General features: G+C 36.9%; 1 protein-coding gene across 1 annotated transcript in view; it reads right to left on the bottom strand.

The window, feature by feature from the left end:
- SELENOF (selenoprotein F) overlaps window positions 1–18001 on the bottom strand; it is a 43640-nt gene that overhangs the window by 14059 nt on the left and 11580 nt on the right. Inside the window, exon 3 of the mRNA XM_019957154.2 lies at window positions 3251–3314. Within this exon, the coding sequence (XP_019812713.2) occupies window positions 3251–3314 (64 nt within the window). The remainder of the gene's footprint in view (window positions 1–3250; window positions 3315–18001) is intronic.

The raw sequence follows: 18001 nt of genomic DNA, 5'->3' as shown, positions 1-18001 counted from the left end.
CATGTGAAATGCTGGGTTGGATGAAGCACAAAGTGGAATCAAGATTGCTGGGAGTTAATATCAATAACCTCAGATATGCAGATGATACCACCCTTCTGGCACAAAGTGAAGAGGAACTAAAGAGCCTCTTGATGAAGGTAAAAGAGAAGAGTGAAAAGGCTGGCTTAAAACTCAACATTCATAAAACGAAGAACATGGCATCCAGTCCCATCACTTCATGGCAAATAGACGGGGAAACACTGGAAACAGTGAGAGACTTTATTTTCTTGGGCTCCAAAATCACTGCATACAGTGACTGCAGCCATGGAATTAAAAGATGCTTGCTCCTTGGAAGTAAAGCTATGACAAACCTAGATGGTGTGTTAAAAAGCGGAGACGTTACTTTGCCGACAAAGGTCTGTCTAGTCAAAGCTATGGCTTTTCCAGTGATCATGTATGGATGTTGGACTATAAAGAAGGCTGAATGCTGAAGAATTGATGCTTTTGAACTGTGGTGTTGGAGAAGACTCTTGAGAGTCCCTTGGACTCCAAGGAGATCCAACCAGTCAATCCTAAGGGAAATCAATCCTGAATATTCATTAGAAGGGCTGATGCTGAAGCACCAATACTTTGGCCACCTGATGTGAAGAGCCAATTCATTAGAAAAGACCCTGATGCTGGGCAAGACTGAAGGCAGGAGGAGAAGGGGATGACAGAGGACAAGATGGTTGGATGGAATCACTGACTCGAAGGACATGAATTTGAGCAAGCCCTGGGAGATGGCGAAGGACTGGGAAGCCTGGCATGGTGCAGTCCATTGGGGTACAAAAAGTAGGACTCGACTGAGCAACTGAACAGCAACTAAAAATGTAGGCCACAATCTATAGAATTGTTAGGATACAAACCAAATTTACAGAATTATACTCTGTATTTTAACAAGACCCCCGGTGACATATACGTATGTTGGTTTAAGATACTATGAGACCACCTAAGTGGAAATGTCAGTCACAGTCTGAAGTGTGGTGATAAACAAAAGAACAGTTTGAGTTAAAGACATAAATTGAGAGTCACCAGGTGAACACTGCAGTAGAAACCGAGGGAGTGGGGCACCATTTAACAGAGTAAGAAAAAGGGAAAATAAGAACACAGCCTGTGACTGACCCCAATATTTGAAGTTTGGGTGGTAGATGAGATGCCAAAAAAGGAGAATAAAAAAACCTGTTCACACAAGTGAAGGGAAGAGAGAGTCAAATGCTAGAAAGTCATTGTTATTCAATTCTCAAAACAGTCCAATAAGGTAGATATTAACTGATTTTATACCACCTATTAACCCACTTTATAAATGAGTAAATTGATGAAGCTCGTGCTAATCAATCAGTATTCCTTTCAGTAAAACTCAGAGATAACATAATCCTAGGCATCACTCAAGAAGTGAAAACCTATTTGCTATCTCATTTGTATATTATTTTAAAATTCCTTTCTGTATCCAAAGATTTATGATTCTAATACAGAGGCTGGCAAACTACAGTCCACAGGCCACACTGGCCTCCCTGCTTTTATAAATAAGGTTTTACTGGAACACAGGCATATGTATTCATTTAAATATTTTCTATGGCTGCTTCTATGCTACAAAAGCAAAGTTCAAAAGCTGCAATGGATACACTGTTGGCTTTAAAGCTGAAAAGTATTACTATCTGGTCTTTTTGGAGAGAGACAGACTGCAGACACATCCTTATCATGGTAAGACTCGTGCATAAGAAGGAAAACATACTCAACATCATTGCTCTGATGTCACTTAAGTGATAGAACACTAGATCCAACATACAACAAGAAATTTTTATACCTACAGACTTTCCTACTTAAACAACCGTAACATGGAAAACCAAAGTATTCTAGGAGGTATATCTGGAACTGGCTAAGACATGATTTGGGACTTCCTTTCCCCCCACAAAACTTGAATTAATTAATGTGGATAAGACATTTCAAATTTTTAATCCTTCTCTCTAGAATAATTTAACATAATTTTTTCCTTCTGTTTCATGACATGGCTAATTTAAATAAACTTAAAAAAGTACTAGTTTCTCATAGGCTCAGAAAATATTGATAATATAATTATATTAAATATGGCTATGGATTAAAGAATTATACAATCATTTTAATTTAAATTGGTTTGTAGTAATTAAATATTTATACACAGAATTGAAAATCTAATGTTTCAAAAGGAAACGACAGTATGACCACATATACCCACAAGTTTGATAATTTAACTATACATAAGAAATATATATATAATTAAGTTGTAATCCAAAGATTAATAAACTACACTCAATCTTTTAAAGACTGAACTAGCAGCTGTAGAAATTATTATGGACATGATAAAACCTGACATCACAAATAGAAGCGCTAACTGCAATCTACTCTTGACCTCATGAAAATCTGAGTCACAAAAAATTATTAATAAGACAAGTCAGTAAATATGAGTAATCAATATAATTGAAAGGAAATGTCAAAACATTTTAGGAATAAGAATGATCACTTTATCATTCGATAACTGATATTAAAAAAAGCTAAAACAACTCTGGTACAATTCTGAGTTTAAGTGTTTGAGGCAAAATTAATCCTAAGAGCAAGGAATTTTCTCCCCAAGTAGAAGCTGTTATATTCTGTGCTATATCAGAATACGTTCTTATTCTAATAAAGAATGTGTTTAATTAGATGTGCATCAGCTCTGGGTCTCAGATAAAATGTCCCTAAGTCAAACTCTTTGATTACATTTCTGTACCAAAAGGAACAATATTTTATTATAAATAATTCTAGGCCAGCAATAAAGGGCATGTGTTAACATGGGCAATTTTACATAATACTAAACCCCAAAAATGCTCTTGCCATTGAGTAAACAAGTCAAGAAACCACAGGAAAGGCAGCAAAAACAGAATGAGGTATACAAATACAGCACTTTCGCATTTCAGTTTACAAAAAACACTTCATTACCTTCATAAAACTGATTTTCAAGTGACATGCAAGAATGGAATAGAAAAGGTTCAAGTCTTTTTGGAGATACAAATCTCCATTACTGTTTGCTGTCAACCAAAAAAATACACTTTCACAATTATCCTTTCACATACTTATTTATCTTTAATGAAGATGCACTTGTATGATTGATTTCCTTTCTTCTACACCTCAAGTTTTATGGTATTTAATTTTCTTATTTTTGTGAAATGTTGATTTTAAGTTATTAACTGAAATTTATACTAGAGTTAATTTTACATACCTTGGACTTGAGGGAACCTCCCCAATTTTCATCCACAGACTTCAAGAATAGCTCCTGCATACAGCTGCAAAAGAAAAAACAGGAATTTAAAAAACCAATATAAATTTTAAAAATGTATCTATAAAATAAATATAAAATTTCATAGTATAAACATTCCAGTTAAGCAGATATATAGATCAAACAAACATCAGAAGAGAAAATGAAGGCCTAAGGGTATTAAACAGTAGAGGTATTCAAACCCTTCTTGGAGTACACTCACACTTATTCAAAAAGACTGAAGAAGATATGAAGACTTGACAATGAACTTGAATAGGTAAGCTGTCCTAGGAAGTTTTTTACAAAATTTTAAAGATTTCCTAGTTTTACTTTTAAGGATGCTAAGGTGAATCCAGGTGTGTATCCATCATCTATTCAACAAAAATATTTAATGAGAATTCCTTTTGGTTGCTTTTAAAATTAAGTGATCAATGTTTTAAAATTAAATAATACAAAACCCCAATCAATACCTTTAAAAAGTAATTAGAGTCCTATGTGTAAAGATATTACTGAAAACTCAGTAAAATTTCATTATAAAGAACTTAAATGCAAATATTTCTCTTAATGAAATTCAGCTGAAATGAATTCAATGGTAAATGTTGCTTTTCTATCTACACATTCTCTTTATAATAAAAAGATTATAAAAGACTCAAATGCAATGATTTTATTGCAATGAATTCAGCTGAAATGGATTCAATAGTAAATATCACTTTTTTGTAGCTGTAGAGCATTGTCCATTTTTTGGTAGTGACTTGGGAATGCTGTGACTCTGAGAAGACAGGCAATTATAAAAACATACTACATCCATTTTACTTCTTAGCTTTTAGTCATTTTTTTGTTTTTTAGTTGTAGGTCCAAGAGCTAAAGATAAATTTTACTTTTCAAGTTCTAAAATAGCACAGAAATCACGTGCACTATGAATTCTTTTTTCAGACACTAAAAAATAAAAGCACAAAACAGAAATTTTTTAAAAAACTCCTTAATTCCAACTCCTCCCAACACAATGACTTTAAAAAAACATTCTGGGGATTCTGGGTTGGATCAATAAAGTTCTTAAGTTTTGAGAGGCACAGCTACTCAGAGTCTGATTGAATTTGTTTTCATTCACACTACTCATGGACACTCTGAAACACTGATGGATTTCAGATTAAGAACTCTGATGATCTCTAAGATTCTTAAATAAGATTTGGTTAATCTTGGTTTGCTAATCCCACACCCCAAATCTTTAAAAGTATAAGGCCATATTACCAATGAGCTCATAAAAAGATTCTAACATCACTAATCAATACAGAAATTAAACCAAAACCACAATTAAGATACCACTTCACACTCATTAGAAGCTATTATAAAAAAAAACAAAACAAGTGATTGAGTAGGATGTGGAGAAAATGGAATCCTTGTGCACTGCTGTTGAGAATGTAAAGTGGTACAGCCACTATGGAAAACAGAATGGTGGTTCCTTTAAAAATTAAAAATAGAATTATATGATCCAGCAATTTCACTTCTAGGTATATACCCAAAAGAATTACAAGCAGGGACTGGAATAGTTATTTGTGTTATTATTCAGAATAACCAAAAGGTGGAAGCAGCCTAAATGTCTACTGACAGATGAATGGCTGACCAAAATGCAGTATCAGATCAGATCAGTCGCTCAGTCATGTCTGACTCTTTGCGACCCCATGAATCGCAGCACACCAGGCCTCCCTGTCCATCACCAACTCCCAGAGTTCACTCAGACTCACGTCCATCAAGTCAGTGATGCCATCCAGCCATCTCATCCTCTTTCGTCCCCTTCTCCTCCTGCCCCCAATCCCTCCCAGCATCAGAGTCTTTTCCAATGAGTCAACTCTTCACATCAGGTGGCCAAAGTATTGGAGTTTCAGCTTTAGCATCATTCCTTCCAAAGAAATCCCAGGGCTGATCTTCGGAATGGACTGGTTGGATCTCCTTGCAGTCCAAGGGACTCTCAAGAGTCTTCTCCAACACCACAGTTCAAAAGCATCAATTCTTCGGCGCTCAGCCTTCTTCACAGTCCAACTCTCACATCCATATATGACCACAGGAAAAACCATAGCCTTGACTAGACGAACCTTTGTTGGCAAAGTAATGTCTCTGCTTTTGAATATGTTATCAAGGCTGGGCATAACTTTTCTTCCAAGGAGTAAGCGTCTTTTAATTTCATGGCTGCAGTCACCATCTGCAGTGATTTTGGAGCCCAGAAAAATAAAGTCTAACACTGTTTCCACTATTTCCCCATCTATTTCCCATGAAGTGGCGGGACCGGATGCCATGATCTTAGTTTTCTGAATGTTGAGCTTTAAGCCAACTTTTTCACTCTCCACTTTCACTTTCATCAAGAGGCTTTTGAGTTCCTCTTCACTTTCTGCCATAACGGTGGTGTCATCTGCATATCTGAGGTTATTGATATTTCTCCCGGCAATCTTGATTCCAGCTTGTGTTTCTTCCAGTCCAGCGTTTCTCATGATGTACTCTGCATATAAGTTAAATAAACAGGGTGACAATATACAGCCTTGACGAATTCCTTTTCCTATTTGGAACCAGTCTGCTGTTCCATGTCCAGTTCTAACTGTTGCTTCCTGACCTGCATACAAATTTCTCAAGAGGCAGGTCAGGTGGTCTGGTATTCCCATCTCTTGAAGAATTACATACAAAGGAAGGAAGTTATGACACATGCTACAACAGGGATGACAACTGAAAGCATTATCCTAAGATAAGGCAGCCACAAAGGTATAAATACTACAGGATTGCACTTTTATGAGGTACTATGAGTAGTCAAATTCAGAGACAAAGTAGAATGGTGGTTGTCAGAGGTTGGTGGGTGGTGGTATGGAGGAATTATTGTTTAATAACTATGTTTCATGTTGGGAAGATGAAAGTTTTGGTGATAGATGGTGATGAAGCTTGGACAACAACGTTAATGTACCTGAAGTCACTGAATCGAACACTTAAAAACAGTTAAAATGCTTAATTTTATGTACACTTTACCATAATTTAAAAAATAAGGCTATATACAAATTTGGTTATTAGATTTATCTTCTGTTTCCAAGTTTATGATCCCTTGGAAACACTAAGTGGAGATTCCATTACCTTAGATGATGGCATTCCTCTATACCATTGTTTCCCTAAATTCTTCGTATCATTACACAGCGAAAACAGTAACAATTGTTTGGAGCACTGGGGTAAAAGAAGTTGCTGCTTAGAACTGGAGATGACTAGCCTGGGGGGCCGGAGAAGGCAATGGCAACCCACTCCAGTACTCCTGCCTGGAAAATCCCAAGGACGGAGGAGCCTAGTAGGCAGCAGTCCCTGGGGTCGCAGAGTTGGACATGACTGAACGACTTCACTTTCACTTTTCACTTTCATGCACTGGAGAAGGAAATGGCAACCCACTCGTGTTCTTGCCTGGAGAATCCCAGGGATCGGGGAGGCTGGTGGGCTGCCGTCTATGGGGTTGCACAGAGTCACCCACACCTGAAGTGACTTAGTGGCAGCAGCTGCAGCCTGGGGGCCTCTGCTCACTTGAGTTCCCATTTGGTTGTCCCAAAGGACTCAAGGATCCTAGCACTCTCGTAACCCATTTTTTGCACCACAAAACATGAACTGATTAATGAAAAATATTAGAAACGTATTTTTTAATGACTACACAAGCTCAGATGTGAGCTTCTTAAGGAAAATTTCATGTGCTTAAAGCATTAATTTGTGATGCTAGTTTGGCATTTTTAAGAATTTGCAGTGTTCATAGGAAAATATGTTTTTTGTGGTGAATAAATGCAGTAAATTAACTACAAATTGTGGTAAATTTTCAATGCCTTATAATCATAAGAATCTTTGGCAACACATACATTCACGTACAAGGAAATATATGCTACTCAGAATTTATCAAGGGTATGAAGTATGAAAGGGTTAAAAAAAGGTTAAAATTTGAAACTTCCTTGAATTTCACCTTTAGCGTTTTTACTCTTTAAAGTAACATAAACATATAAAAACTGACCTTCAAACATTTGTGGAAAAATATCAGTTGAAGAAAAATCAAAGCACCAAGTTAAATAACTTCTATATAGCAAGCTTTTATTTTGCATATATTACCAACACCGAGTTGGTAGGGCTCTCTTCTATGTGCGTTAAAGAGAAGCCTTATTTGAACCGATAATCTAACTCTAGGCACTATTCCATTAGGATTATATTACACTGACCCAAATAATTTAAATGGAAATATACAGACACCTTTAGAAAAATATGAAAATGATGTACAAAACTGCATTTCCCCTTTTGGCATCCATACCTATTTCCATATTACTTATTGCCAGTTTTCCTAAATTTTTGATAGCATCCTTCAAATGGGAAGTGGAAATATCTAACTACTTCAGCCCTATAACTAATTCACCTTATTTGTCACAGGATTTTTGAATATTCCAATTTCCCTTTCATTTAAAAAATAACTGATTTTTATTATTCTTAAAATAAATTTCAGCTTTGCAGTTATATTTTGAGCATTACCAAGATTATTATTTATAAGCTACCTTAATTTAAATTCTGTACATTTCATATATTTTCCTAATATTTTGAGACCATGTACTCCCTTCACTGTTGAAAGACTTCCCTGGTAATTTATTTACTGTTGAAATATAATGATTTCTTTCCTAACTGACCAACCTCTTGTTACAAAATTTTAGTTAGAGCCTATAATGAGGTTTCTCATATAAAAAAATCAGCCGAATTCTTTACTTTGTGGTGATAACTTTGCCACAATGAAAAGTTTTACTATGTAGCTATAAAATGGATCAGATTAATAGTAAGACAAAAAGATCAGTCTATGCTATTTTCTACCAGATAGCTAGATTCCTAGGTAAGTTAAGGCAACATATGTGAGTTTTGTAAAATTTCCAAAGAATTTTTAAAAAGTATTACATTTAACTTTTACTGCCACCATCATACTACCACCATTACAACAAATCTATAAACCTTGTCCAAGTAAGAAATATTCTGCTACTTCTCAACACTAAATATTTAATACTTTTGTTGGTGATGGTATCAATGGCTCTGAAGAAACATTACAACGAGAAACTAGTTATTTAAAATAAGTCAAACTATCAAATTTTCATACAGCATGGTATGTTAAACAAGGAGGCTACCACACAGAGGTGGTTCTAGGCCATGAGTGACTTACGTAACCAAACCAAAACCTAAGCCTATAAATGCTTTAAAGTTAAGAAATTAAACCTGAAATTCAGTTCAGTTCAGTCGCTCAGTCATGTCCGACTCTTTGCGACCCCATGAATCCCAGCACGCCAGGCCTCCCTGTCCATCACCAACTCCCAGAGTTTACCCAAACTCATGTCCATCGAATGGGTGATGCCATCCAGCCATCATTCTCTGTCATTCTCTTCTCCTCCTGCCCCCAATCCCTCCCAGCATCAGGGTCTTTTCCAATGAGTCAACTCTTCACATCAGGTGGCCAAAGTATTGGAGTTTCAGCTTTAGCATCAGTCCTTCCAAAGAACACCCAGGACTGATCTCCTTTAGAATGAACTGGTTGGATCTCCCTGCAGTCCAAGGGACTCTCAAGAGTCTTCGCCAACACCACAGTACTAAAGCATCAATTCTTCGGCACTCAGCTTTCTTCACAGTTCAACTCTCACATCCATACACGACCACTGGAAAAACCATAGCCTTGACTAGACGGATCTTTGTTGGCAAAGTAATGTCTCTGCTTTTGAATATGCTATCTAGGTTGGTCATAACTTTCCTTCCAAGGAGTAAGCGTCTTTTAATTTCATGGCTGCAGTCACCATCTGCAGTGATTCTGGAGCCCCCAAAAATAAAGTCTGACACTGTTTCCCCATCTATTTCCCATGAAGTGATGGGACCAGATGCCATGATCTTCGTTTTCTGAATGTTGAGCTTTAAGCCAATTTTTTCAGTTTCCTCTTTCACTTTCATCAAGAAGCTTTTTAGTTCCTCTTCACTTTCTGCCATAAGGCTGGTGTCATCTGCATATCTGAGGTTATTGATATTTCTCCCGGCAATCTTGATTCCAGCTTGTGCTTCTTCCAGCCCAGCATTTCTCACGATGTACTCTGCATAGAAGTTAAATAAGCAGGGTGACGATATACAGCCTTGACGTACTCCTTTTCCTATTTGGAACCAGTCTGTTGTTCCATGTCCAGTTCTAACTGTCACTTCCTGACCTGCATATAGGTTTCTCAAGAGCCAGGTCAGGTGGTCTGGTATTCCCATCTCTTTCAGAATTTTCCAGTTTATTGTGATACATACAGTCAAAGGCTTTGGCATAGTCAAGAAAGCAGAAACAGATGTTTTCCTGGAATTCTCTTCCTTTTTCCATGATCCAGCGGATGTTAGCAATTTGATCTCTGGTTCCTCTGCCTTTCCTAAAACCAGCTTGAACATGTGGAAGTTCATGGTTCACGTATTGTTGAATCCTGGCTTGGAGAATTTTGAGCATTACTTATCTAGCGTGTGAGATGAGTGCAATTGTGTGGTAGTTTGAGCATTCCTTGGTATTGCCTTTCTTTGGGATTGGAATGAAAACTGACCTTTTCCAGTCCTATAATTACCAGTCATCAACTGCTTTTGCTGCTGCTGCTGCTAAGTTGCTTTAGTCGTGTCCGACTCTGCGACCCCATAGAGGGCAGCCCACCAGGCTCCCCTGTCCCTGGGATTCTCTGGGCAAGAACACTGGAGTGGGTTGCCATTTCCTTCTCCAATGCATGAAAGTGAAAAGTGAAAGTGAAATCGCTCAGCAGTGCCCGACATTTTGTGACCCCATGGACTGCAGCCTACCAAGCTCCTCTGTCCATGGGATTTTCCAGGCAAGAGTACTGGAGTAGGGTGCCATTGCCTTCTCCGAGTCATCAACTAGGTTTTCCCAAATAAGGTAGCTTAAGCTACAGCCAATCAAAACATATCGCTGCTTTGCTTCCACATCGTCTCTAAGTTCTATCCCTAATTCCTGTTGGTGGGGCACTTTTAACCACTTCCAGCTGGGTGTTACCCAGTTTGAATTGATTTATGCTTAAACCATTAAAATTTTTAATAGGCCTCACTGTATCTTTTAAGAGTATAGTGAAAAGAGCTCACGTTAAAAAATCAAATGCGTATGTGGGTCTAGTTCTAGTTCTGCTAGTTACAGACAGCAAATCATTCTCTCTCAGCTTCAGTTTACCATCTGAACAAGAAATATTCCCAGGGCTTCCTTGGTGGTCCAGTAATTAACAGTCTATCCTGCAATGCAAGGGCCACAGGTTCAATCCCTGGTTCAGGAAGATCCCACATGCCAGGGAGCAACTTAGGCCTGTGCACCACAACTACTGAAGCCCCTGGGCCCTAGAGCCTGTACTCCGCAGTGAGAGAAGTCACTGCAATGAGAAGCCTGTGTACCACAATGAAGAGTAGCCTCTGCTTGCAGCAAGGAAGGTCCAGCACGACCAAAAAATAAAGTAAACCTTTAAAACAACAACAAAAAAGAAATATTCCCTACCTTCCAGAGTTGCTAAAACAAATTCAAAAAAAAAAAAAAAAAAAAAACACAAAACACACAAAAAGCCTGGATTCTTTAGATACTCAATACGTTAAGAATACTGAATATTTTCTTTCATGCTATCGGTTATGGTTAAGGTGTGTATCCATTTTCATAGAGGCCCTGAGAGCCTGTTCAAGGATGTTATTCATTGTTCCTGTTACTAGAATTTCTTCACATTTTCCTCTCCACTTCAAAATTTCTCAAGCTTTCAAATTCACATGACCTTAGAGCAGTGTTTTCAAGCCTTACTGTACAACTATACACTTGAATTATCTAAGATTTTGAAAATTACTGATCCTTGGAACTCACCCCAGTTCAAGTAAATCAGGAGAGTTGGGTTGTGGTCTAGGCACCAGTTTTTTGGTTAATATATACTACTTTTAAAGTTATTCAAGTGACTGTAATGTGCAGCTGGGGATGCCTTGGACTACCCTCAACTATTAAAGAGGCAAAAATTACAAAGCAATCAAATAGTAGTAGACTTTTGCTTAAGAGACTAGCTAAATTAAGGTAAACCAAGTAAACAATGACTAAAGCAAGATAAATGCTGTAATACTGTTTTTCTTCTCATCAGTTCAGTTCAGTCGCTCAGTAGTTTCTGACTCTTTGTGACCCCATGAACTGCAGCATGCCAGGTCTCCCTGTCCATCACCAACCCAGAGTTTATCCAAACTCATGTCCATCGAGTTGGTGATGCCATCCAACCATCTCATCCTCTGTCGTCCCCTTCTCCTCCTGCCCTCAATCTTTCCCAGCATCAGGGTCTTTTCAAATGAGTCAGCTCTTCATATCAGGTAGCCCAAGTATTAGAGTTTCAGCTTCAACATCAGTCCTTCCAATGACCCCAGGACTGATTTCCTTTAGGATGGACTGGTTGGACCTCCTTGCAGTCCAAGGGACTCTCAAGAGTCTTCTTCAACACCACAGTTCAAAAGCATCAATTCTGTACTCAGCTTTCTTTATAGCCCAACTCTCACATCCATACATGACTACTGGAAAAACCATAGCCTTGACTAGATGGACCTTTGTTGGCTAAGTAATGTCTCTGCTTTTTAATATGCTGTCTAGGTTGGTTGGAAGAATCATTTGCAGCCATACATTTTTAATTTTTGAAATCCTCTTTTAAAGCAGAACTTTAGAAAAAAACTGAAAGTAGCACTGTGATGAAAATGACTTAATGTTAGGTTAACCAAAGGAAAAGCTTTGACTGCTGAACAGAATTCAGATCTGAGCAGCAACTATTTTATTGGTCTTATGAAGCCCTGAGAGAAAGTGAAAGTCAAAGTGTTAGTTGCTCAGTCCTGTCCACCACAGACTGTAGCCCACCAGGCTCCTCTATCCATGGGGATTCCCCAGGCAAGAATACCAGCAGTAGGTTGCCACTCCCTTTTCTAGGGGATCTTCCCGACCCAGGGATGGAACCCAGGTCTCCCGCACTGCAGGTGGCAGATTCTTTACTGTCTGAGCCACCAGGGAAGTCTCCTCTGAAGGGCTCCCTGCTCTTAATTAAAATGTAGGAGTTTAAAAATAAGGAAGCATAGCTATAAAATGATAAAATCTAAGTATTATAATATTTAGAGATCTTAAATGAAAAAACTATTATGATAACATTTAAGTATACGCGACCCACTCTTAGAACAATTATATCACTAGTGGTAAAGAACCTCCCTGCCAATGCAAGAGATACAAGAGATGTGAGTTCAAATCTTAGGTCAGGAAGATCCCCTAGAGAAGGGCATTGCAACCCAGTCCAGTATTCTTGTTTGGAGAATCCCATGGACAGAGGAGCCTGGTGGGCTACAGTCCATAGGGTCACACAAAGTCAGACATGACTGAAGCAACGTAGTACACACAAACGTTATTTTTTAAAGTCAACTTTACTTTTTTCACATACATCTGGAGAGCAAAAATATATTAAGCAGAAGCTATTTTTTTTCTAAGCAAAATTTAGTCAGTTAATTCTCAGAGAAAATGTTTACAACTAAAACTATGTCTAGGGATCTGCTGATGTTATAAATTTTAATTCATTATTTATCAAAGTCATTCCTATATTTTCTAATATTTTTTAAAGTACCTGTAATGCTAGAAACAAAAAGCTACAACTACACATGAGCAAATAATTAGAGTACTAAATATTTGCGATCTTATAGTAAGCTTTTGTCAAGATTCAGTTTAAGTTACCTTAAGTGTATAAGGCAAACGTTATATTTATTAACATTTTCATACACACTCTGACTGATGGCATTCTTGTATAGGAACAATGAACGAATACAAAGGATTAGGGAAATAAGTTGGGTTTTACAATTTTAGCAAACCAACCTGGTAAATATAATGCTCTAAAATCATATACCTGAGATCAAACTATTCATTTTTAGGTGTTTTCTACCAAACTCCGCAAAAATATAAAACAATGACTGTGTCTAAAGAAGCTTCCTCTAAGTTAAAAACAAGCTAGGTAACAACTACCTTAAATCAGGCTCTGAAGAAAGTAAGAGGATGCTGAGGGAGTCTTGCCATAAAGATACAATCACTGTTCCACTAAAAAGCTCAACGAAAATGTAAAAAAAAAACAAAAAAACAAAAAATGTTCCTCTGACATCACCACAATCTAAATTAGACCATTCTAACTATGAAATCTGAGGAAAAGAACAAGGCTTCTTTCAATACTGTGGTAAGAAACAGAATTTGAATATACACCTAAAACAAAGAGAATTTCATCACCAAGAGGTTAAGACTTTAACGATCAGATTTCCACCTAGAAGCAAATATATTCACAGATACAGAGCACACACATTCCCATACACACTTCAGCTATAAGTATGAATAATTCAGGGTATAGTTTGGGAACAATATATTCAACCCTACTAATACCTAGGGAATATCACACAATGTATAGAATAATGACACAATGCCACTATATTTCCTGAGGTCAAAATATCCAGAGCATGGTAAAAAAGACCCTAAGCTTGAATATCTTAAAGGTAAGCAGTTTTAAAAACAAAACCAACTAGCCCCTTGGTAATATGTATAAATAAAGAAAATGGCAAACAATTTAGTGTAAGTACTCAATAAAAAACAAAAGTCAATGTATAAAAAAATTCAATAATAAAAAAATTAATTAATTTTTGCTAAGTGTTTGAAAAGTTAACGTATATTTCTGTTAATCTGAAAATCTGAGATTGAGATCCTGTTAAAACACAGTTCAATATCCATTCAATAGTCTCGAAAAATGAACATGAATGTGCCACAATGACTCTGAGGTGGGTATGTTTAGGAAATGTGGCTGTAAGACAGCCTGGAGATAGATTATGAACTACTTTAAGGATTTATTTCTCTTTTAAATATTATAATCTGCAAATGTGACAGAATGTTTTAACATGCTTAGAAGCAGATTCTGATTTGTAAATATCTAAAAAAAAAAATTAACTACTTATTTTTTATATTAAAGATAAAGCAGGAAAAGCTGCTTTTCAAAGAAAGTTCAATTCTTTGTGTGTTTCCATTACCATCCAATAGTGAACACCACGGTCATAAAAAAGGAGGCAATTATTATCATTTGCAAGAAAGATTACAATTATCTGAAATAAAAAATAAGAGCTGGCTCAAATTAAATGATTTCTATTAAAATTAATCACCTAATGTATTTTCACTTTAAAAACAGATACCAAAAGAGCTGCAATAATTCAAAAGTTAAGCAGTATACAAAAATGAAGAGCAACAATGTGAAATTAGAACAAAAGAAACGAGGCCAGTCTACACATTTTCACTTTTTGCCTGCTCTCTGAAGAGTATACTATCTATTTTAGAACTTATTATGGTACCGAGATAAAATTCATGGCCTGCCACAGTAGAACTTAACACGTCTATCTTCAAAAAGAAAACTGAAAAGGCAGTTTGGAACTAAGGGATGTATGCCTTACTAAAAATTATCCTCTGTTGCTGTCTCTTTTCCCATCCACCATCATTGCCCTTAGGGGCTACCTTGTAGCTAGATGGAATTTTGTTGTAGCCTTGTGCTGAGGTTAGCAGTTTCTGACATAAAAACACTGCAAAGTGTCCTCACTCTTCCCTTCCACATTTCAATCCAGTTAGTCAATAAATCCTGTAGTTTCTTGTTGCCTAAATCTATTTCAGATCTGCCCCTTCTCCATTTTTACTACAGTGTGTTAGCTTAAGCTCCTTCCTGCATCTTTCCTTTGGAAGCTGGCATCTTAAGTTCTTTTTCTGCCAATGGTACTCCTTACTACTCTATCAACTATCATTCACAACACCAACAAAAGTTATTAAAACACAAATCTGATGTCAATTTACTGTTCATAGTCCTTAACTGTCATCACCTGCCTATAGGGTAGAGTTCAAACTTCTTACCAAGGCACACAGGCCCTACTTACTTACCTATTGTTCTCTCTCTTCATAATAAGCTCTCTGATTCATCTTAGATGGCCATCTCTCTCATGATGACTCTGTTCCATTTCAAATACTTTTCCTTCTGCCAGAGATGACCTTCTCCTAATCACTTTCCAACTTACCATAAGCATCAACTTCTACATAAGCAAGGGGTAATGTTTACCTGACCTGTCAAATGGTTATATCCTTTCTTCTGTAGTGCTTTTATACCATTTGTTTATAGAACTTATCTCTCTGAGTTCTTACTGTTTTTAGTTCTTCTGTTGGTCACTTCCATAGTGATTAACATGGCTGTTTCTATAGTTCTTGATTATGCCAACTTTAAGAAATTTATTGATTCCCCTCCTCCTTCCAATTTTAATTTCTAATTTTTTTTTAGCAGTTACATTATTGGATATTATGTTTTATCCCAACAGAATATCCTGCCAAATGCATTCCAGTAGTCCAATTTCCATGTCTATTTCTTCGAGTCCTCTAGGACAGTGACTACTGTCTTATTTTGGCATTCTCAGAGCCTGCAGTATGAAGTAATATTTAGTACATAAACAAAGTTTATTTTGATTCTGAAGTAGGTATGTCTGAAAGAAATGCAGTTGTAAGACAGCCTGGAAATTAATAATGATTACTTTAAGGGTTTATTTTCCTTATAAATATTACAATCTGTAAATGTGACAGAATGTTTTAACATTCTTAGACAGAAGCTGATTCTGATTTGTAAATACCTAAGAAAACTGACCACATTCATTTTTCATATTAAAGGCAGATGAAATGCCCCATATAGAAAATATAAAAAATAAATTTAAACTATTTTCAGTTCAACTGAATAACTGCACAAAAGGAACTTTTAAACTTTTCTTACACAAATATATGACATACATGTTTATTGTCACTTGTTAGCTGTATGACTTAGGCAAGATCTCCTTGCCTTAGACCTAGGTATGAAATGGAGATGATAATGGTACTTACCTCATGGGGTTGTTGTAAGGATTATATAAGTGACTTCATATAAAGTCTTGGAAGAGCACCTTCATACAATAAGAACTTAATGAATGTTTGAAGCTATTATTAAGCAAATTTATGTCTTTATTTAGTATTGTTGCTACTCACGAGTCTTACTGATTCTTACACTGAATTTGAACTGCTGCTAAACATTTAGTTTAAAAAAAACTTTTTGAACAGTGTTTTTATATTAGAATAACCTGTTGAATTAAATTTGTTTCCTTTGAAGAAATCAGTTCATAGATTTGATGTTATACACACTACAAAAGTGAATCTATTTTAAGCAATGGTGAAATCTCTTTAGCGACTACAATTTCATGCACAGTTAGCTTAACCTCCATTTCATCCTTCTATGCTTTACACATCAGCAGAATTCAGCTTCTGATAGGGTAAAGCTTAAAATTTGCCATTGTTTTGAATAATGCTGTTTAAGCTGACTTCTAAATTACTCTAAAGTTGGCCACAGAATTTCATGTATTATTTCTTAGTAAAAAGAGCCTTATTCAAGGGCGAAAACTTATGAAATATTATAAGCTAAAGGCTGGGGATTCAGAAACATAAAAAAAAAATAGTTCTGAACTTCAAAAAGCATAAAATACTGGGAGAGAAAGAAAGCCAGACATCAGATATAATATAATGGAGTTAACTGCAAATCACAGGCATGTTTAAGTGCTTTGGAAATGCAGTGGTGGTTGGTGGTTTAGTTGCTAAGTCATGTCTGACTCCTGCAACCCCATGGACTATAGCCTGCCAGGCTCCTCTGTCCATGGGATTCTCCAGGCAAGAATACTGGAGTGGGTTACCCCAGGGGATCTTTCTGACCCAGGAATCGAACCCGGGTCTCCTGCATTGCAGGCAAATTCTTTCCTGACAAAGCTATGAGGGAAGACCTAGGTGTAGCTTAATGTAACTTGGAAGTGGCAGTGGTGGTGGCTAAGGAGGAGAAATTCGCTAAGACTTCCCAGCAAAGGGGACACTTGAGCTAAATCTTTAAAACAGCTTAAGTAGAAGTAGTTTACTCTAGTAATTGAGGGGAAAACCCAGTGTGTTCTTTACCTAAGAGCACGTCATCCATCTGCTCCCAGGTGTAACTTCTCACATGGCTACTGTGGCAGCTTTTGTGGCAGTTCTTACATTATTCCATAATCTTAGCTAATAACTGGTTAGTGACCCAACTTGAGCTAGTAACAACCCTTGTCTAAAATACTTCAAAAACATTAACAGGAGAAGAATTAGTCCTTTTCTGGTGGGAAAAGCTGTAAAATACAACAAGCAAGAACTGGCAGTTGTATGTTTTCCCATCACAAGCAAAGAGTCAGTCAGTAGTGAACAGTTCCTTCCCTTCCATCTTAAGATTCTATGTACAAAAAGCAGAAGTCACTTACACTACTTAGTAAATACTAAGAGCACCAAGATGTAAACATTTTTCTTTCATTAGTTTACCGTTTTTTTACTTTAAGTTACAAATTAGTATACAGGCCTTCCTGGTGGCTCGGTGGTAAAGAATCCACCTGCCAATGCAGGAGACATGGGTTCAATCCCTGGAGAAGGAACCTGGCAACCCTTTCCAGTCTTCTTGCCTGGGAAACCTCGTAGACAGAGGGGCCTGACGGGCTACAGTCCATGGGGTCGCAAAGAGTTCGATATGACTCAGTGACTAAACAACAACAAATTAGTATGCTCTTAATAATTCAGTCAATACCCTTATGAATGTTTATAAATTGTACCTAAGTACACAGTTATGAGCA

This window comes from Bos indicus, chromosome 3 (genome assembly GCF_029378745.1).
Source record: "Bos indicus isolate NIAB-ARS_2022 breed Sahiwal x Tharparkar chromosome 3, NIAB-ARS_B.indTharparkar_mat_pri_1.0, whole genome shotgun sequence".
NCBI lineage: Eukaryota > Metazoa > Chordata > Mammalia > Artiodactyla > Bovidae > Bos > Bos indicus.
Note: the sequence above shows the minus strand (reverse complement) of the source record. Positions and strands in the feature narration are given on the sequence as shown.